Raw genomic sequence first — 17,760 nt, forward strand, 5'->3', positions numbered from 1 at the left:
GGCCTTGCCGTTTGGGCCGGGGTCACTGCAGCCTTTCTCCGGAGACTTGTTGCCAAAAGATGAACAACTGTCTGCTGGAGAAACTCTGATGGCCTTGCCAGAAAGAGCAGCGCAGGGAGAGCGGGATGATGGGAAGGGGAGCGGGCAGCGTCCGGAGGTGGTGACTGGGCTCCCACCCCACGGAGAGGCTCCATGGCGGCTCGCTGTGCTCCTCCGCAGGTACCCAGAATGTGAGGAAGTGCTGCGCAGGCTCGAGAAGCAGGTGGCTGCAGAGCACAGCATCATTGGGCAGGCATACTTCTTCTCCTGCTGCTTAGACCTGTTGCTTTACGCTGGTAAGTGCTCAGTGAGGAGGGCCCCAGAGAGCCAGGAGGCTTGCAAAGATGCTTTTTCTCCTGCTACAACACGGGCGCCAGAGCCTCCAGCCATGCTTTCACTTCCTGGGCCGAGTCCTGGGCTATTTGGCTCTGGGTGTGTCTTTGTCTGTCTTTCCTGCCTGCCCTGTCTTTGTTTCCATGTTCTACACGTGATCCCAGAGTGATTTCAAAATGCTTGCAATTTCCCTCTTTGCTTCCCGCGTTTTGAGATTCCCCTTTCTGAAACCTCTTCCCAGGCTCGCTCTGCTCTGGCTCCTGGGGAAGCGGGCGGGCATAGCAGTGCTGGGATGTGCCTGACCAGGAGGCATCTAACAGCCTACGCTCCGGAGTGGCTGTCGCTTGCTGGTCAATGGCAGCGTGTCTCTGCCAGCGCTCGAAAGCTGCTGAAGAAAAGGGAATAGCTATCTGTGTGGCGCTTGACTAGCCCTGAGGAGCTAGGCTAGAACTCCAGCCCTTGCCTTGTTCCTGTTTGGTTTTTGCTTGCTCTCTGAGTGGTTTACCTGCCCAGAAATTCTCCAGCTGTGCTTCAGCTTTGTCCTGCTACGAATGCCCGAGGGAAAACAAGGCAGCGGAGGGCGGCACTGCTTCTCTGCGATGCATTTGTATTACAGGCTGGGAGTACAAGTCATTTGAAGAGTGCAGGAGCTTCGTTGAGCGGAACGAAGCAAACCGCATCCTCAGCTCGCACAACAGCATCCTGCTTGGACTGTATTCGTCCCTGGCTCTTTGGTAAGTTACAGAGGTGCTTAGACTGGCGACAGGCCCAGGCAGTGGTTCTGGCAGGGGAGGTGGGAGCTCTGGGCCTGTCGTGTCCCCCGTGCCCTGTCCAACAAGGCGGCCGTCGCTGGGGTGTAGAGTACTTGATCAAGTACTCTACAAAACGTGTGTGTGTGTGTGTGTGTGTGTGTGTGTGTGTGTGTGTGTGTGTGTGTGTTTCTCTCTGGATGGTGTAGGTTTGGAAGGCTTGGGCAGTGGGCCGACTTCCAGAAGCCCTTTGAAAAGGCCAAGAGGCTGCTGAAGAGAGCTGACGCCTCCGTTTTGGCCACCCAAGCATGCAGCCGGCTCCTGGAGTGCTACACGCTGGTGCTGCGGAACGACCTTGAGCGCAGCTCGGCGAGGGCCCGGGAGAGCCGCAGCAGGGCTCTAAGGGTGAGGGAAGAGGAGGAAGGGGGTGTGCATGCTGTGAGGGGACTCTAGGGAAAGCTGTGTTGCGAGCAGCAGTGGATTGGCAAGGCCGGGGCGAAGGAGCCGTGCTGGGATGGAGCCAGGCTAGAGGCAGAGTGTAGTAGTGGGTTAGAGAGGAACATGGCAAGAGGCTGCTCCCCCATGGGGCGGCAGCAAGAGGTGGTAGAGAAGGCAGTGAGGTGACGGGGGTCTTCCCGGGCACGTGAGGATTCCCTTGTGGGAGTGGGAATGGGAATGGGAATGGCCTGCAAGACAGGAGAAGAGACTTGCACAGCCATGAGCTAGCTAGTGAGCCCTGCTGAAATGCCTGCTGCATGTGAGGGCTTATGGCTCGGGAGAGACTTGTGTGGTATCTCAGCCTTGCTAGCTGCGTGCTCCTTGTGCCTTTGCGGCTGCTTTCCCCTTTGGGGAACAGGTGCAGTCCTCAGTGCCAAGCCATCGCCCAGCTCGATGACTTCTGCTGACGTGCCTCTCCATTGTTCTCTCGGTAGCTTGCGGAAGAGGTTTTTGCTCGGTGCTCTACAAGCCCCGTCTTCTACCCCAGAGCCTACCATCTGAAAGCGTACGTTTTCTGCATGCTGGGTAACAAAGACCAGAGCCTGTGGTGCCTCAGGCAGGGCCTCCAAGCCTGTGAAGTGAACGGCAACCTCCTGGAGAAGACTTGGCTGGAGATGAGCGCTGTAAGTGGATCCTCTTTGCCTCTGAGTTGCTCCCTGGGCAGAGGCTTGGCATGCCCTAGGAGAGGGTGGCGCGGACCGTACTCCGGCAGGTCCACGTAGGGAAAGCCCCCAGCGAGCTTCAGGAGCGTGTGCTGAAAGTCCTTGGCGAGCTGGTAGGGGCTGCTAGCCCTCCTCAGCAGGAGGGCAGTGGCAGCTGCGATGCCCTTCCCTCAGGAGGGGCTGGAAGGACACGCGAGGGAGCAGCACGCGCTGCAGCACGCCGCTCCTTCCCAGCATCTCTGCTGGGCTGAGGAGCGGTGGAGTGGAATCTCTGCCTCTCCCTTGAGCCAGCTCTGGGAGCCAGCCTGAACCTGTGAGGAGGCTTCCTTTGCGTTCCCTCTCCTTGCCCTCCCTGATAGGCTTTTGCAGCACGGCAGATTGGGTGATGGGTGGAAGAAGCTACTGCGAGAGGCCTCGCTTGCCTTCCCGGACCGCTCGGGGGACCTCCCGTTCTTCGCGGCTCTCACTTGGGCTTTTGTTTTCCTCAGGAGCGGTGGTTCACTGGCAAGGGCCCCGTGGGAGACTTGTGGCTGGAGACAGCGCCACGTTTTCCCCAGCTGAAGCAAGCAAAGCCTGAAGTCTGTAGCTCCAGGTACCTGCTGAAGCTGCCAGCACGGCCGAGCGAGGATGCTCTTCCAGGGATTAAATAAAGAAACACTGCCATCATCTCAGCGTTCTGTATGGCATAGTCACAGAGCACAGCAAGAGGACGCTGAAGGCGTGCCATGAGAGTCTCTGGCGTGTGGTTTATTGGGAAAGCTAGGCTGCGGGGAAGCCACCACCCCCGTTGTTAGTGCTCACAAGAGTCGAGGGCTGTAAAGCAGCGCAAGAAATTCTCTCCCCCTCGCCCTAGTGCAGGTCCCTGTGGCGCTGTGTAAGCACTCGAGCCGGCTGCAGGAGGAGCTTGGCCCTGGTGTAGGGCCAAGTGGTTGCTGAGGTGGGGAGGGTGGGAGGGTGTTTTTCTGCAAGCGGGCCTGGTTTGAAGTGTTCCCCAGTCAGAAAAGTCAACAGCACTAGCGGCCTCATCCTGTTCCCCTCTCTGGTTGATGCGGATGAAAGCTCCTTAGTGGAGAATGGATGTACGTGTGTCCATATAGAAGTAGCCAAGAGGGATGCCCCTGTGGGCGAGGGCGCTGCTTGTGCTGGGGTCCCCCCAGCTCCCAGCTGAGCTTGCCTTGGGGAGCAGCCAGCCCTTGCTGCTCACTGACAAGAGAGACCATTGGCCTAGGCGTCCTCACGCTGCTGCGCGCTCTTCCTGAGGAGGCAGAGCAAGCCTGCTCGGTCGGCCTGCATCGTCAGTCTCCCGTACGGGTGACCGCTTTGCCTGCCTCGTGGGAAGGAGGAAGGAGGAAGCGTGTGAGCTGGGCTGGCAAGCAGCGTTCCGAACCTGGGCCTGGCTCGGTGTGTGTGCCTGGCTGTCGCCAGCAGGTTGCAGTTGGGTGTGTTAGGTGCAAGTGACTTGTGCTTGCTTGGGAGACTTTTGTGGGCCCCGAGGCAGCAGGGGGAGCCTTCTGGAGGCAAGAAGAGAGACCATCTTGGTAGCCTGTCTCTGAGTGCTGAGGCAGCAGGAAAGAAGGCAGGCTGGTTTCTGCTGTCAAGTGCTCTGCTGTTTGAGGTCAGCAGCGCAAGGGCACAGGCTCGTCTAAAGCACCTGGTCCCCCAGGCCTGGGAGGGGCTGGTGCTCCCTCGCCTGGTCATTGCCTGAGGGAGAGGCACTGACAGTGCCAGAGGGACACTGGAGGCTGCCTGGGCAAGCAGCCGCTGAGTGTCACCGTGTGCCAGGCATGCCAACTCGTGCAGCTGCTCCTCTGCGCGACTGGGGAGAAGGGCAGCTTTGGCGTGCACGGAGCGTGGCCTTGGCTGCTAGCCCTCGTCCCCCGTAGAGCCCGGCTCTCCTCAGTGCTGCTGCTTTGGTGGCAGGGAGAGTTGTGTGGCTCGGGGCAGCGGCTAAGGTGGACGGGGAGCTGCCTTTGCCTAGCCGGAGGCAGGTGCCCTGCGTGAGCCAGGGTGCCCAGCGTGGCTCTGTTTCCCTGGGGCATGCAAGGTTTACAACAGCGTTCTCCCTCGGAGCAGGGACCTGGAGCTGCCTCCTGCTGCGGCTTTTGACTTTGTCTTGCCCTCTCTGATAGGCCGGTGCGCCGTGGTCCTGGCCCAGCCCTGTCCATCTCCTGCCGGCCTCCCCCAGGAGCCGTGCGGATGGAGGTTGGCTGTGTCCCCCGCTCCCGCCCCGGAAAAGCCCCACTTCTTTTTTGCAAAGAAATACAAGTCCTCCGAGCAGCCCTGGAAACGCCCAGCTGCGTGCTGCAGTGGCCGTGCTTTTGGGGAAGCCTGGGCTGCTGGCTGTCAGCATGTCTGTTAGGCCCTTTGCGCTTGGGAACGTGGGAACCAGCTGCTGTTTCGGCCACGGGTGGAGGTCAGTCGCTGTGCGAGCCTCCTTCAGCTCTGTACGGGAGACAACTGTGTCGCGCTAGCCACATCTGAGCAACCGGCTCGGCGTAAGGAGGGAGCTGGGGTAGCTTCCCGGCAGTTGCTGGGTAAGCGGTGCCTTGCAGAGGCTGTCACTGTTAGCTGGATCAGCGTACGCGACAGTGTACAGGTAAATGATGACACGCGGCCAATGTCACTGTGACCCGATTGTGACCCCCCCCGGCCCCTTGGTGACAGAGGGCCAGCCGCGCCTCCCCAAGGCCAGTGCGCAACGCTGTGCAGTGGTGTCTGGTCGTCCTCCCTGGTGGGCACGGTGGGTCGTCTTGTACTGAGGTACCGCAGGTACCCCAGGGCGCTGACGATGTCTTGTGCCTGGGAGCGAAGGTCAAAGCACTGCTCAGAACTGGGGGAAGTAGCTGCTTACGTCCCCGACCTGCTTTTGTCTGAGGACTTGAAGCAGGAGAACCGTTGCGTTCAGAACTTCCACGGAGTGCTGCTCTTTGCGGATGTGTCAGGTGGGTCAAAGCGTTATGAAGGGCGGGCACTGAGGAGGAGTCACCGACCCGAGCCGTTGGGACTTAGCGGGCCTTTTGGAGCCCTGGTCGTCCCGCCTGTGGTAGAGAAGGGGTCAAAGGAGATGTCGTTTGCTGCTGAGGTCTTCCGCTTTGGGGAAGTAGCGCTCGGACGTAGCCGAGGTCACAGCCCGGGGGCGGTCTTTGCTGCCAGCCGCACTGCGGCCTGCTTGTGGTCACCCGTCTGCTCAGAGCAGTGTGCGTAGGGAGCTCTGAGGCTGCCGGAGCAGCAGCTTGGGCCCGCGCTGTTGACTGCAGTGCTCTCTCCGGAGCTTTGGGGAGGTGTGAGGTGGGCCAGGCTCTGGCTCATGGAGGCCTGGGAGAGGAGGCCTGGCTGCCTTGCCTCACCCTTGTTAGTCTTTGTCAGGGCAAACTTGGAGGAGCAGCTGCTGCGCAGAGGAGCTGGCTTGCCAGGTGCTGCGTTAGTTGGCAAAGGCCTCCCGGGCTTTCTAGCTAAGGGTGTTGCCTGGCTGTAGGCAAGAGGGGAGGCAGCCGGGGGACGTGCTGGAGGGTGGCAGCCAAGTGCAGGAGCTAGGCGTAACGGGTAGGTGTGAGCATGGGGAAGGCGCCCGTCAGCGAGCGCTCAGAAGCGCGGGTGGAATTAGAGGGCTGTGCCCGCTGTCAGGGGCGCGCCCGGGTTCTCCCGGAGCGTGGTTCTCTTGGCTGGCTGAAAGCGACGTGGAAAGTGCCAGGTCCTTCGGCCCCGTGGACGCGTCCTGATTTCTTTGTGCCTGTGTGTCCCTGTTGCAGGTTTCACTGCTCTGACAGAGAAATTCAGCCAGAGCATCAGCAGAGAGCGGGGTGCGGATGAGGTCACGCAAACCCTCAATCGCTACATGGGTGACATTTTGGAGGGTAAGTGCCGTTCTGCAGGACTGTGTGGGATTGGGCCACGACGAGAGAGAGGTGCTGGGCAGCCTGCTGCTGCTGCTGCCGCCGCCTCCTCCTTGCGCGGGCTGGAGGTTCCCATGGGGCTGAGAGCAGCCGAGAGCAGCTGGGCTCTTCTGGCAGGTGCTTTCTGCTCCCCACGAAGACTAAGGAGGTGCCCGCTTTCTCAGCACCCACCCTTGGCCTTGTGGAGTGACCGCTGTTCAGTGATGGAGGAAGATTTTGCTGGTGTTGGGGCGCAGGGGGGAGCGGGGGCATCTAGCCAGTGTTAGTGCCCAAATGAGCCGGGGATGGGGGCGCTGACCAAAGTGTGCGTTACTTTCCCTGGGGCCTTGTCACAGGGCACAGTAGTGTAGGTCCCAGGGCTGTGGTCCCTGTGAGCAGTGCAGCTGCTACGTTTGCTAAGTTGTGCCCCCAAAGCACCGCTGCTCTTGTGCTGCTGTCTGAGCAGAGCGGCTTGTCCTGCGGCCTTCCTGAAGAAGGCCTAGCTGCAACTCTTGTTGTGCTTTTTTTTTTCGCTCCGCAGAGCTGCTGGCTTTTGGAGGAGACATCTTGAAGTTTGCAGGTACGTGTGCGTAAAAGAGACGTGGCCTCGTCTGCTGCAGCTGCAGACGAGTGCTAGGGGAGAGGGGAGACAGAGCCGCGAGCTGGCAGAGCCCCGAGGGGTGGCTCTGCTGGCACGCAGGTGCCCAGGGGGAGCTGCCGTCCCGGGCCCTGGCGGCGTGGCTGCAGTTGTAGCTGGCGGGGCAGAGGGGGAGGTGTGCCTGTGGCCAGGGTGCTGTAGTTGAGGAGGAGGCCTTCACCCAAACGCGTTTTCCCTGGCACGCCTGCTGGCTTCCGCTGCCCCGGCAGGTGGGTGCAGGTCAGGGAGCGTCAGGTGTCACGAGAGCCGTCCCTGTCCCCTTGCTTTCCCCAGGGGATGCTGTGCTGGTGCTGTGGAGAGCAAAGCACACGCAGCTGAGGGACACCATCAGCCTGGTGCTGCAGTGTAGCCAGCAAATCCAGGAGAAGTACAGGATCCGTGAGACGGACGTGGGTCTGAAGCTCCGACTGAAGATAGGTACGGGGAGTGCCGGATTAGGCTGCTGCGCGTTCTCAGGCAGGCGTTCACGAGCTGCCTGCATGCAAAGTGAGCCGGTGGCCGGCCAACGTGCCGGTGTGGGGCCCCTGATGAGGACCCCCTCCCCGGCCATGATCAGTCCTGAATCCATAAAGTGGGTGCTTCGCCTGCACTCGAAGCAGTTGAGCGGGAAGAGCCCGGCTCCAGGGCTGAGCTTCAAAGTTGGCCTGGGAGGAGCTGAGCTGTGGCGGGCTGTGGAGGTAAAAATGCTCTCTGCATCAGTTGTGCTTGTCTCTCACCAGGGATCTCTGCAGGGCATATGTCCCTCCTGACTGTTGGAGACAAAAAGCAGCAGCACTTCCTGATCCTTGGCCAGGCCGTGGGTGAAGTGTGGCAGGCCCAAAACCTTGCCAATGCAAGTGACGTGATCCTGTCACCCAGCTGCTGGGAGCTCTGTAACCAGAACAAGATCAAGACCAAGAGACTTAAAGGCCAAAGCGCTGTGAAGGTGGGTGGGATGGCCTCTGGAGCAATTCTGAGGGCCTGGCCGTGGCCGTGGCTGCGAGGGAGGAAGGTGCGAGGAGGGCGAGGAGACGCGCGTGGAGGGAGTTCTAGGTGTCGACGTAGGTGGGGAGCAGTAGCTGTTGGGGAGCAGTTTTGTCTCCGGGTTGTCTCTGGATTCTGCTGGGTGGCGTTGAAGAGGGGGTCAGGAGGCGCTGGAAGAGCCTGCCTCAACGGGTACTGTCCTCTGTGGGTGCTGGAGCTGTCCTCGACGCGTTTTTGTACTGTGTGCCTTTAGGTTACAGGCATGGAACGGATGTCTCTGTCGGAACGCGAAGACATCTTCTCCAAGTTTACCCGAGCCCAGCTGAACTACAGTTCTCCTGAGGCGTCAGGTGAGGCCCATCTTCATGATGTTCTGTGGCTGCCCAGAAAGGTGGGGGCGGGCTTGTTCAGGGGCCAGCGAGGAACGCCCTCTGCCCTCTCCCCCTTGCAGTTAGCATTTGTGCCTTTGGCCCTGGTGCGCTTCAGCGGAGGCACTCGCTGCTTCCCCCTCCTTCCAGGGGCCTGCTCTGGCTGAGCACCTGCAGGAGGAAGAAACGTGCAACTGGAGGAGACTTTCTCTCCCTGAGTTCCAGTGCCAGCCCCTGCTTTCCAACTGCTTTTCCCTAGGCAGGCTCGTAGTGCCAGCCTGCCAGTCACCGCCTGGATTTTCCTTCCCTAGGCATCCTGAGGCCTGCTGTTACCCTGGCCCCTCGGCATGCTCTGGGGAAGCTGCTGCGGAAGTACGTCCCCGCATCTGTTCTGAGGAAGGTATGGCCACAGCTGCCGGGAGCTGTGTTTTTTTTTTTGCCCCGAGGGGAGGATTTATTCCTTCCGCGGAGAGCGCGGGCTGCTGCCCACCCCACGTGTGGGCTCTTGCTTGGTGTTTGCTGGAGGCAGTCAGCTCTCGGGGAGAGCTGGCTGCTGAAGGTGTCCCGCTCTCGTCTTCCAGATTGATGACAGGCAGCCCCCGGACTACTTGTCCGAGCTACGGCCGGTCACCTGCCTCTTTGTCAAGCTGCAGTTTGCTGCCGATGTCAACTTAACGCAGATCTGCAAGGCTATCCAGGACAGCAGCGTGATGATGTTGGAGATCATCCGGCCTCACAAGGGCGAGATCAACAAAATCTCCATGTTTGATAAAGTGAGTGTGGGGGAGGAGCCCACCCCGCAAAAGCGTGGGCAGCAAACGAGAGGGCAGTGGCTCTCTCGCTCTACTGAGCAGTGGGGAAAGGAGAAGCAGCTCTGCCTCGGCGCTGGGATCAGCACCCTCTGGCTGGGGGTTGCCCTGAAGCTCTGCTGCTCTCGGCAGAGGCTCGACTCGCACGGCATGAGCCGTTTGCCGTAGGCGTTGTCACAAGCTGTGCTGCCCCCGTCCTTGGCAGGGCTGCACGTTCCTGTGTGTGTTTGGACTCCCTGGAGAGAAGCTGCCCGACGAAAGCGTTCACACCTTGGAAAGCGCTCTTAAAATCTCCAAGGCGTGCTCCTCGAGGCCTAGGAAAATCGAGTGAGTGGGGAGGCGCGTTGCCCGGGACTGCGCGGGGGAAGGAGGGAGGGATGGTTTCTCAGCGAGACGTGCCCTCTAGCTTGGCCTCCTCTGTCCCTGGGAGGAAGGAGACAGTGCCCTGAGAGGTGCCCTTCTTCCCCGCGCCGAGGAGACGTGCTGTGGCCGGCTGGAGTCAGGGACTTTCCGCCCGTCCCAGCTGTGAGGCCTTAGGGGAAGGGCTGAAAACTGCCTGGCTGCTCTCGGGAGCCCCTTTCACCTGGGGGCGTTACGCTGCGGAGCTCTGCAGGTCCCCGAGGTCTGCCCTGCCAGGGCGGGAGGTGGTGCGAGGGGAGCTGGGTGAAGGGGTGAAGGTAGGCGGGCAGGCAGGCCTGTGCGCGGGTGCTGCTGAACGCCTGTTGCTCTCCGTGTGTGTCAGGGCCGTGTCTGTCGGGGTTACCAGCGGGACGGTGTTCTGCGGAGTCGTAGGCCATCGCGTGAGGCACGAATACACAGGTACGAGGTGTTTGGCTGAGGAGTGGGTGGCTGGGCTGGGTCTGTTCAGCCGGAGCAGTGTGCCAAAGGAAGAGGCAGAGCGGCAGGGAACAGCCTGTTGCCCGTACGTGCTGGGCTGGGACGAGGCCTTGGCCTGTGGCCTGTGGCCTGTGGGGAACGAGGGAGGCAGGGCGGGCGCCACTGCGGTGCGGGGGACCGGGCTCAGAGCCTTGTTGTTCCTGTTGGTTGTGCTGCCAACGGTTTGGGGCTTGCCTGTGCTGGAGGCGATGCAGCCGTTGGCGGTGAAGGGTGGAGCGGGTTGGTTTCATAGGTACGTGAATGCGTGCTCTCTCTCTGTGGCAGTCATTGGCCAGAAGGTGAATCTGGCAGCCCGGCTGATGGAGCACTACCCTGGGCTGGTGTCCTGTGACGCAGCAACGTACGCAGCCTCTAGGCTGCCCCGATGGTGCTTCAAGGAGCTGCCGGAGGCAAAGATGAAGGGGGTTGTCGATCCTGGCCCCGTGTATCAATACCTGGGGGTGTCGGCGAAGTCGTGAGTGTCCTGTTTGAGCGGGCTGGTTGGGGGCAGGGTGGCACACAGGGTCCAGTCTTGGTCCGCCAAGAGGAGTTGTGCAGAGCTGGCCCCCGCCCACACCTCCCATCGCTGGGGCTGAGAAGATGGAAAGGCAGAGCACGGGTATGCTTTTGGCCTGCCTACGCTGGGGCCTCCTGCTGTAAGGAGACTGGGAGTGATGCCGGAGGGGTGGAGAAGGCTTTTAGGTGTCCGTAGGCACAGAGGGGCCTTGCAGCCCCTGCCCAAACGGCTTCCAGCTGTGCTTTCTGCCCTGTGCTTGCTCCATTGCGCGCAAGACTAACGCAGTGGCAATTCTGCCCCAGGGAGGCGTTCTCCCAGCTGCTTCCGAGCATGAGGCTCCCAGAAAGCTTTTGGTCAGGCCAGGACTCAGTTCCTAAGTGCCTCCTGGTGAAAGTTCAGGTGTTCCCCCGGGCCAGGGTTTGGCATCCTCTTTGGAGGACGTTTGGAAGGTTGACGTTGCCGTCCCCTTGCAACTTCAGAAAAACTCAAGCCCAAGGTGCCTGGTGCTTGGCGCCTTGGCCCAAGAAGTGACCCTTGTCGTCCTGTTGCACGTCGTGGCTTGCAGTGTTTTTTCTTGCCCGTCTTTGCCTTGACAGCAGCTGTTGCAGGGCCCCGCTTCTAGAAAGCGCTGCCTGTGAGCACAGGCCGGGGGACCAGAGACTTGTTTGGCTTGTCCTGCGGGGTGCAGCAGTGTGCTAGCCAGCGGCACTGCCTGGCTTCTTGCTCATGTCTCTGCTTCCTTGGGCTTTGGCCTGTGGCGCTCGAGTCTTGATGCTGTCTGGTGTCCCCCTGTGGCCGTTGGGCTTCTTCCTGGCTGCAGCTTTGCTAGTGCTCGTTTGGTGTTTGCGCTCTCTGCTGGGCCAGTGGGAGCGTGGGCAGGATTTGCTCCGGCTCAAAAGAAGAGCGGGCACCCGGGAGCGCGTACCCTCAGCTCCAGCTCCACGCGTGGCTCTACGTCCTCCAGCTTCTGCCTACTTAATTGGCTCTTGTTTTTCTCTTCCCGCTGCTAGCGTGTTTGGCATGGATGTTATGAAGGAGAGGTCCGGCTATTCCCCGTTGCTCGGTAGGTGGAGAACGCCTTGGTCTGCCGAAGGCCGATTTGTTGCCGTCGGTACCTGTTAGTTCCGCTCTGGGAACGGAGAAGCTTTTGCGAGGGATGGTGTTGCCCGGCGTGGCCCTAAGGGTTTGGTGCATACCTTGGCTCCTAGCTGGTTCCTGTCTTTGGGGTTGGGCCGCAGCTAGAGGTGGGAAGCAGGGTGAGGCGTGCACCGGGTGCTCCCTGCTGTGCTGCATAGCTAGCGTGGCGGGACCTTTCCAGTGTGCAGTTGCTCACAGCCTCAGGGCTAAAGCGATGCCCGTATTTGGGATCGGGGAGGAGATTTCCTTGGGTCTGACTGACCCGCTGCGGCGGCGAGAGAGAAGGGTGCCGACGGCTGTTTGCTTTCCAGCTCGCTGCAACAGCTCGCTTTCTTGTTTGCCTTCCCAGGTCGGGAGGAGGAGATTGCCCTCTTTGAAAGCTACTTGAAAGCCTACGTGGATAAGAAAGCAAGCCACATCATGGCGTTTGAGGGAGTAACGGGCTCTGGAAAGAGCCATTTACTTACGGAGCTTGCCTCTTTAGGCCAGGCTGCTGGGCTCAGGTGAGTGTTGCTGACCGGGACCTGCGGAACGCTTTCGCTGCCCAGCCGCTGATGTCCGTGGGCTACTGGAGCCCCTCTGCCCGGGTGCGTGGCCCTTGGACTGCAGCATCCCTGCAAGGCCTGCAGGAGCTGCTGCTGAGGAGCAGCTGCGTGCTCTCCTGCTCCCTCCTGAGGGAGCTAGAGGTGGCTCCTGGAGCCACTGCTGTTGAGCTTCCTTCTTTGGGCCAGGCACCAAGCAAGGTAGAGCCCGAGCTCAGTCAGGGCTTTGGCCGTAGCCCCAGAGCCAAGAGAAGAAACCCAAGTGGCCCTAGATTCCGCCTCTCCCCTAGAGCTTAGTGCGAGAAGCCTGCGGCTGCTTGGGTCCCTCTCTGAATCTCAGTGCCTTTTGCTTCTGCATGGCAGGGTAGTGGCTGTGGAAGTGCTGGAGCTCAACCTGAAGCAGGTCTACTCTGCCATGCGCATGGTGCTGGCTGTGGCCATGGGCCTGCAGGCCTGTAAATCGTGCAGTGCCAGACAGCTCGTCCTGCAGGAAAAGCTCCAAGGGCTGGTGGAAGAGAGCAGCTACTGCCTCCTCAACGTGCCTTTCGTCGTTAAGGTGAGAGCGAGAGGCCTCTGTGGCCGTGGCGAAGGCCTGCTTGTGAGCCGTCCTGTGGCTGTTGTGGTTGGGACACTGTGGCTGGGGAGTGGGCTTAGCTCCCTGGTGGGAGCAGCAGGAGGGTAGCACAGGCTGTGCTTCTGTTTGTGGGTCCAAAGAGGGGGGCGAGGGGGCCCCTTGTTAGGGGTGAGTGCAGGTGCCAGGCTGCTGCAGGCAGTTCCTGGGGCCTTGCTCAGCAGCCTGGAAAGGGCATTGCAGAGAGGCTTTGAGAGGGGGCTGATGAGCTGGTGCTGAGTTCACTGGTGCGGGAGCAGCCTGCTCCCTCGCGCGATTGCCATGGCGAGGGAAGAAGCTCTTCTCCCGCCTCATCCCTCCCTGCAAGAGCTCTGCCAGAGACCCTCAGCAGAGGGCCTCCGTTGTAGGCTCCCGGTGACGTCCGCGCTGCGTCTCCTCTCCACTGTGTGGGGGAGAGGTAAGATGCTGAGGGCAACAGAGGCGTTTTGCTCGCTTGGACTTGCGTGGTGGGCAGGTGTGCTGAACCGCCCTGAAAGGCTGTTGCTCTGTGACTCTGCTTTTCCGGCCAGTTTCCCCTGTCGGAGAAGGTGTCCAAGATGAGCGACGCTCAAAGGACAATGGAACTGGAGTTGGTTTTTAAGAAAGTGCTACAGAAGGTGAGCCGTTCTCCCCATCCTGGGTCAGAGAAGGAAAGCAAGGCCGCAGGCTGAGGGCTCTGCAGGAGAGCGGTGGGAGCTGGTGGGAGGACAATGTACCGGGGTCATTGCCCTGCAGAGGCTGAACTCCCCGTGCCATGTCCCCTGATAACTTTCCTCCTGTGAAGTTGGAGGGCATGTGCTCAGGGGGAGGAGGAACGGTGTCTTTCCGTGCCACCGTGCCCGAGAGACCTTAAGAGTCTCGGAGCACGGAAGAGCGGGTGAGATTCTGAACGAAGAGGTAGCTGGGGAGAGGAGAGCGACTTCTGCGCGTCCTCTGTGTGGGGAGAGGCCGGCCAAAGTTTGCCCTGTGGAGGATGCTTGAGAATCCCTCAGAATCCACCCAGACCAACGTGTTTGTTTCAGCTCGTTGAAGACGAACTTGTCCTGTTTGTCATCGACAACGCGCACTACATCGACTCTGCCTCCTGGGCTGTTATGTCGCGCGCGCTCAGAGATGTCCCGCTCTTTGTGGTCATGGGCTTTGCTCCCGCTCGCTCTAGAAGACAGAGGCTCTGCGAAGCTGCAGCAGACATCATGAAGTTGCAGCAAACGACCCACGTTCATCTGGGAGAGCTGAAAGCTTCAGCTGTTGTGCAGAAAGCCTGCCGGGAGCTGGGAGTTGTCAGCGTGCCCAGGGACCTAGAGACGTAAGTCCCAGGCGGGGCCTCGGAGCTCTTCCCGAGGGGTTGACCCTCTGCAGAGAGAGGGCAGGAGGGAACGAACATGGTGGGGCAGTGGGGGCGATTTGCTGGGGCCGAGGCTCTCACTGGTGCTGGGGAGGATCTAGGCTGTTGGGGCCAGGAGAGACGAGGCTGGCAGCTCTGTGCCTTGGGCACTGTCCGCGACTCTTTTCCGGCGCGTTCCAGCAAGCGCTGTATCTTCCGGGCAGCTCAGATGCCAAAGGCAGTGGGAGTGCTGGCCTGTTCAAAAGGGAGGTGTAGCTGTGGCAAAGATGCTGGTCTGAAGCGTGTCCCACCTTGCTTTGCCTGTGTCAGTCCCTGCTGGATCTGCTCCTTTCCAGGTTCCTGATGCAGAGAAGCTGCGGGATCCCATATTACTGCGAGGAACTGCTGAGCGACCTTAAGCGCCACGACATGCTCTTGTTCCACCTGCTGCGGAAGGGCGAGAAAACGGAGGACAAGTGGGAGAGCCTCTTCAGTAAGCACCTTTGTGGCTGACGGCCTGGCTGCTGCGGCCCATCTTCCAGAGCACGTTGTTGCCCTGGGCTTCCCCTGTGAAGCTGGCACAGGCTGGTGTTGCAGCAGTAGAGGCCTTGGCCTGGCTCAGGCGTGGGCTCCTGCATGCCTTGCTGCTGGGATAGCCTAAGCACAGGCTGGGGAGTTTGGGTGGCTTTGTGAGGCGAAGCAATGCGGACGGGGCAGAAAATTGCAAAGGAGGGGAAGAGACGCTCCCTGGCACTAAGCTCAGCCCTGGTATTGTCTGGAGGCAGCATGAACGGGGGCGGTTATTGTGGAGCAGTGCGGAGAGTGGCGTGGCTGCAGTGTGCCTTGGGTGCAGCCGCGCGGTGGATTTATGCTGCCACGGACCGCAGGGCCCAGCTGCTGTGAGACCTGCTCGGGGGATGAATGCTAAAGGGTGGAAGATGGAGGGCAAGCGGGAGGTCACGGCCTGAATCGTCTCCCTTTTTGAAAATCGCTTTACGCTGCTCTCTTGCTCCGCTCAGCTTCTGTAACGGAGGCTTCCCCTGCCGCAGCCTCCTGGAGCTCCAGCGCGGGGAAGGACCGCAGGGTGTGCACCATCAGACCTGACGTGAACCTGCAGAGCATCGTGCTTCCCTCCACCTTGAAAGGTGAGGGGCCGAGCCCCGCTGCGGCGGCTGGCGGCTGCACGGAGGTTCTTTCCCGGGGCGTGGGCTAGAGAGAGGCTGGGCGTCTGCGTGCTGCAGAGTTACCCCTCTCAGCTCTGGGGCTCTGCTGGGAAGGTGGCTCTGGTCCCGCTGGTTCTTCCCATTTCTCGGGGTGCTGGATGGGAGGCTGGGAATGAGCTTCCCTGCCCTCTAGCTGTGACCTTGCGCAGTGAGCCTGGCAGAAACGTTCCCCAAGGAACATGTGTTTCTCCTTTTCCCGGTCCTTGCTTCCTGTGCTTGCAGGAGGAGCAGAGCCGTGTTGGAGATACGTGCCCTGGGTTGCGACTGCCCAAGGGGTTTGGTCCCTAGGAAAGAAGGCTACAAATGTAGCGTCTGGTGTGGTGAAGCTAAGGCAGCCTCGGCAGCCTCAGGCTTGGGAGAGGGCAAGAGAGAGACCTGTGGCTTGTTTTTGACAGGGATTGCGCTGGCTGAGGTGGACAGCATGAAGCCCTCGGAGCGGATGGTCTTGAAGTGCGCAGCCGTCATCGGGCCGACGTTTACCACCGAGCTGCTGTTACGCCTCCTTCCCAGGTGGACCAGGACCAAGATGAACAAGGCGTTGAATGTCCTGGTGAGAGGCAACGTCTTGAAGTGGCTGAATGCTGGGAAGGTGCCAGAAGGCAGCAGTGTTCCCGCCGAGGGGTCCGCCACCTCTCTGGAGGAAGAGAGCGGTAAGTGGTGATAATGCGCCCCCGGGAGCGTGGTAGGCTCCTGCTGCTCCCGGCTGTGTGGCTGGCGGGGCTCGCCAGGGCACGCTGCACTGCCCCCTCCGGTGGTGTGTAATGCCCAGGGCCGGCCTTGCTTCTGCTGCCAGCAGCCTCGGCAGCTGCTTGCGGGGGTGCGGCTGAAGGCTGTGCGTTGGGAGGGAGAGCAGGGCGGGAGCCTGTTGCGCAGGCTGTGCTGGTGTCGGCAAGGCAAACGGGTCCCTTTCACCCTAGCGCTGCGAGGCTCCGAGTGCAGGAGCGCTGGTTTCCTGCCAAGGATCCACGCCAAGGCCTGTCTTTCGTCCCCCGGCTGTGGCCCCAGCTGTGGCTGATGTGAAGGCCCGTTGCCTTTCAGGTGCCCAGAAGCGGTGCTTGGGCGAGACCGAGAAGACGGCGAGGCTGCAGTCTGGCGTCCTGACCTTCTGCGCCCCGCTGCTGCGGGAGGCTGCCTACGAGCTGTGGCCCAAGGGACAGAGGGTGGCCATGCACCGCAAGTGCGCGGCCTTCCTGGAGAGGCAAGCGCACAAGTGCCAGTGCTGCGGCGGAGGGGACTTTGTGGCCTTCCACCGCTTGGCCCTCGGCAGCGCCCAGGAGGCAGAGAGCTGGGACGACCGCGCCAGCGAACGCTACTCGTCCAGCTGGGAGGCCTGGCTGCTCAGACAGGAGGAGCTGAAGAGGGATGAGCTCCGTGCCGCTCCGGGTATGCTAGCTGCCGTGCTTTGGAGCCTGGGCCCTCCACACTGTGCTTGCGCAATTAATGGAAGCGCTCCTCTGTCTCAAGCGCCGTCCGCAGAAGCGTTTTGCTGGAGCCTAGGGATGCTGTCAGCGCAGGGGAGAGGCTTCCCTAAGACTAGCTTAGTCCTCCGCTGAGGCCAGCTGCACCAGCAGAGCCATGCTGTGGGCACAGCGTAGAGCCTCTCTGCCCCGGAACGCCCTCCTGCATTTCCCCGGAATGACCGGAGAGCAGCCCATGTCCTTGCAGTGACAAGAGCCTTGCGGTGCACCCCCCGGCCCCGCAGGCTGAGGCGCCTTTCCTGGTGGGTGTGCTACGCTTGCCCAAAACATAACAGCCCTGCCGGGAAGGCAGCTCTCGGGGGAAGGGGCCAGGAAGAGAGCTGCCGTCGGTCCCTTTGACTCTGCTCTCCTCCCCTTTCTGATCGAGCGTGGCAAGATGCAGCTCTTCCCGCGTGTGAGGTGAGGAAGCGTTTAACTCGTGCTTTGTTTCCAGGTACTGCAAAAGCTCTGCAGAAAGAGAAGAGCTTCCTGGAGGAGACTTTTCGGTGAGGAGAGGAGGTTTTGGTTATGTTGGGAAGTCAGCGGGCCCAGGGTCTGCAGAGGGGGCAAGTGGAGTTTGCAGTTGTGCCTGCTGGCTGTGACTCTAGCTCAGGAAAGAGCTGGCCTGCAGGGTGGGAGCTGGGATGGGGTGGCCCTGGAGATGAGCCTCTTGGAGGAAGCCAGTGGGATCAGGGTGACCCAGTGGGGGCAGGGTGGAGCCAGCCCTGCCTTCCTAGCTGTGGGAGAGCAAAGTTGCGAGGTGTGCAGGGGCAAAGCAGCCAGCGGGAGCAGGGGGGCTGCTGGAAGGTGACAGAAAGGCCTGCTTGACTTTCTCCCTGGGGCAAAGAGCAGCGTTGCTCCAGCGCAGGGTCAGCAAAGGCACCAACAGCATCGCGTCCTCGTGGATCTTGTTACCGCTAAAGCCAAAGGAAGAGTTTGCTAGGGCTTGAAAGGGGCGATGTTGCTCCTCGTCCCCGTTTTGCCCTGCCTGGCCCCGCTCGCCTTGGGCTCCGGGGCTCCGGAGCGCGAGAAGACTGCTCAGCGTGCGCGGGTTGACGTCGCTGCAGTGGAAGATGTGCACAGGGCCTTGCTTGTGCTGCGCTAGAATATGCTGTTGGTCTAG

General features: G+C 61.0%; 2 protein-coding genes across 2 annotated transcripts; both read left to right on the plus strand.

Annotated features, from left to right (window-relative positions):
* The first annotated feature begins 88 nt into the window (after positions 1-88).
* Positions 89-2,937, plus strand: LOC138065724 (adenylate cyclase type 10-like). The gene is made up of 5 exons (XM_068931160.1): positions 89-230; positions 989-1,106; positions 1,331-1,526; positions 2,054-2,242; positions 2,770-2,937. Exons 1-5 carry the CDS (start codon positions 89-91, stop codon positions 2,929-2,931), a joined length of 807 nt encoding a protein of 268 aa, XP_068787261.1. The 3' UTR covers positions 2,932-2,937.
* A 2,180-nt stretch (positions 2,938-5,117) lies between these two features.
* Positions 5,118-17,742, plus strand: LOC138065789 (adenylate cyclase type 10-like; the record flags this gene model as incomplete). Its single annotated transcript, XM_068931211.1, has 22 exons — positions 5,118-5,223; positions 6,031-6,135; positions 6,695-6,733; positions 7,085-7,228; positions 7,531-7,736; positions 8,513-8,542; positions 8,724-8,915; positions 9,157-9,278; positions 9,694-9,770; positions 10,113-10,288; positions 10,761-10,840; positions 11,355-11,407; positions 11,831-11,916; positions 12,430-12,579; positions 13,164-13,250; positions 13,656-13,939; positions 14,314-14,450; positions 14,977-15,102; positions 15,576-15,830; positions 16,219-16,276; positions 16,448-16,563; positions 17,705-17,742. Coding segments are annotated over 22 exons (2,667 nt in total), but the record flags the coding sequence as incomplete, so codon positions are not given.
* Positions 17,743-17,760: the final 18 nt, after the last annotated feature.

This window comes from Struthio camelus, chromosome 1 (genome assembly GCF_040807025.1).
Source record: "Struthio camelus isolate bStrCam1 chromosome 1, bStrCam1.hap1, whole genome shotgun sequence".
In the NCBI taxonomy this organism is placed as follows: domain Eukaryota; kingdom Metazoa; phylum Chordata; class Aves; order Struthioniformes; family Struthionidae; genus Struthio; species Struthio camelus.

Coding starts and splice junctions, on each gene's coding strand:
- LOC138065724 (XM_068931160.1), top strand. CDS start 89: ATGGCCTTGCCAGAAAGAGCAGCGCAGGGAGAGCGGGATGATGGGAAG. Junction 231..988: donor CCTCCGCAGGTACCCAGAAT/GTGAGGAAGTGC, acceptor TTTGTATTACAG/GCTGGGAGTACAAGTCATTT. Junction 1,107..1,330: donor TATTCGTCCCTGGCTCTTTG/GTAAGTTACAGA, acceptor TGGATGGTGTAG/GTTTGGAAGGCTTGGGCAGT.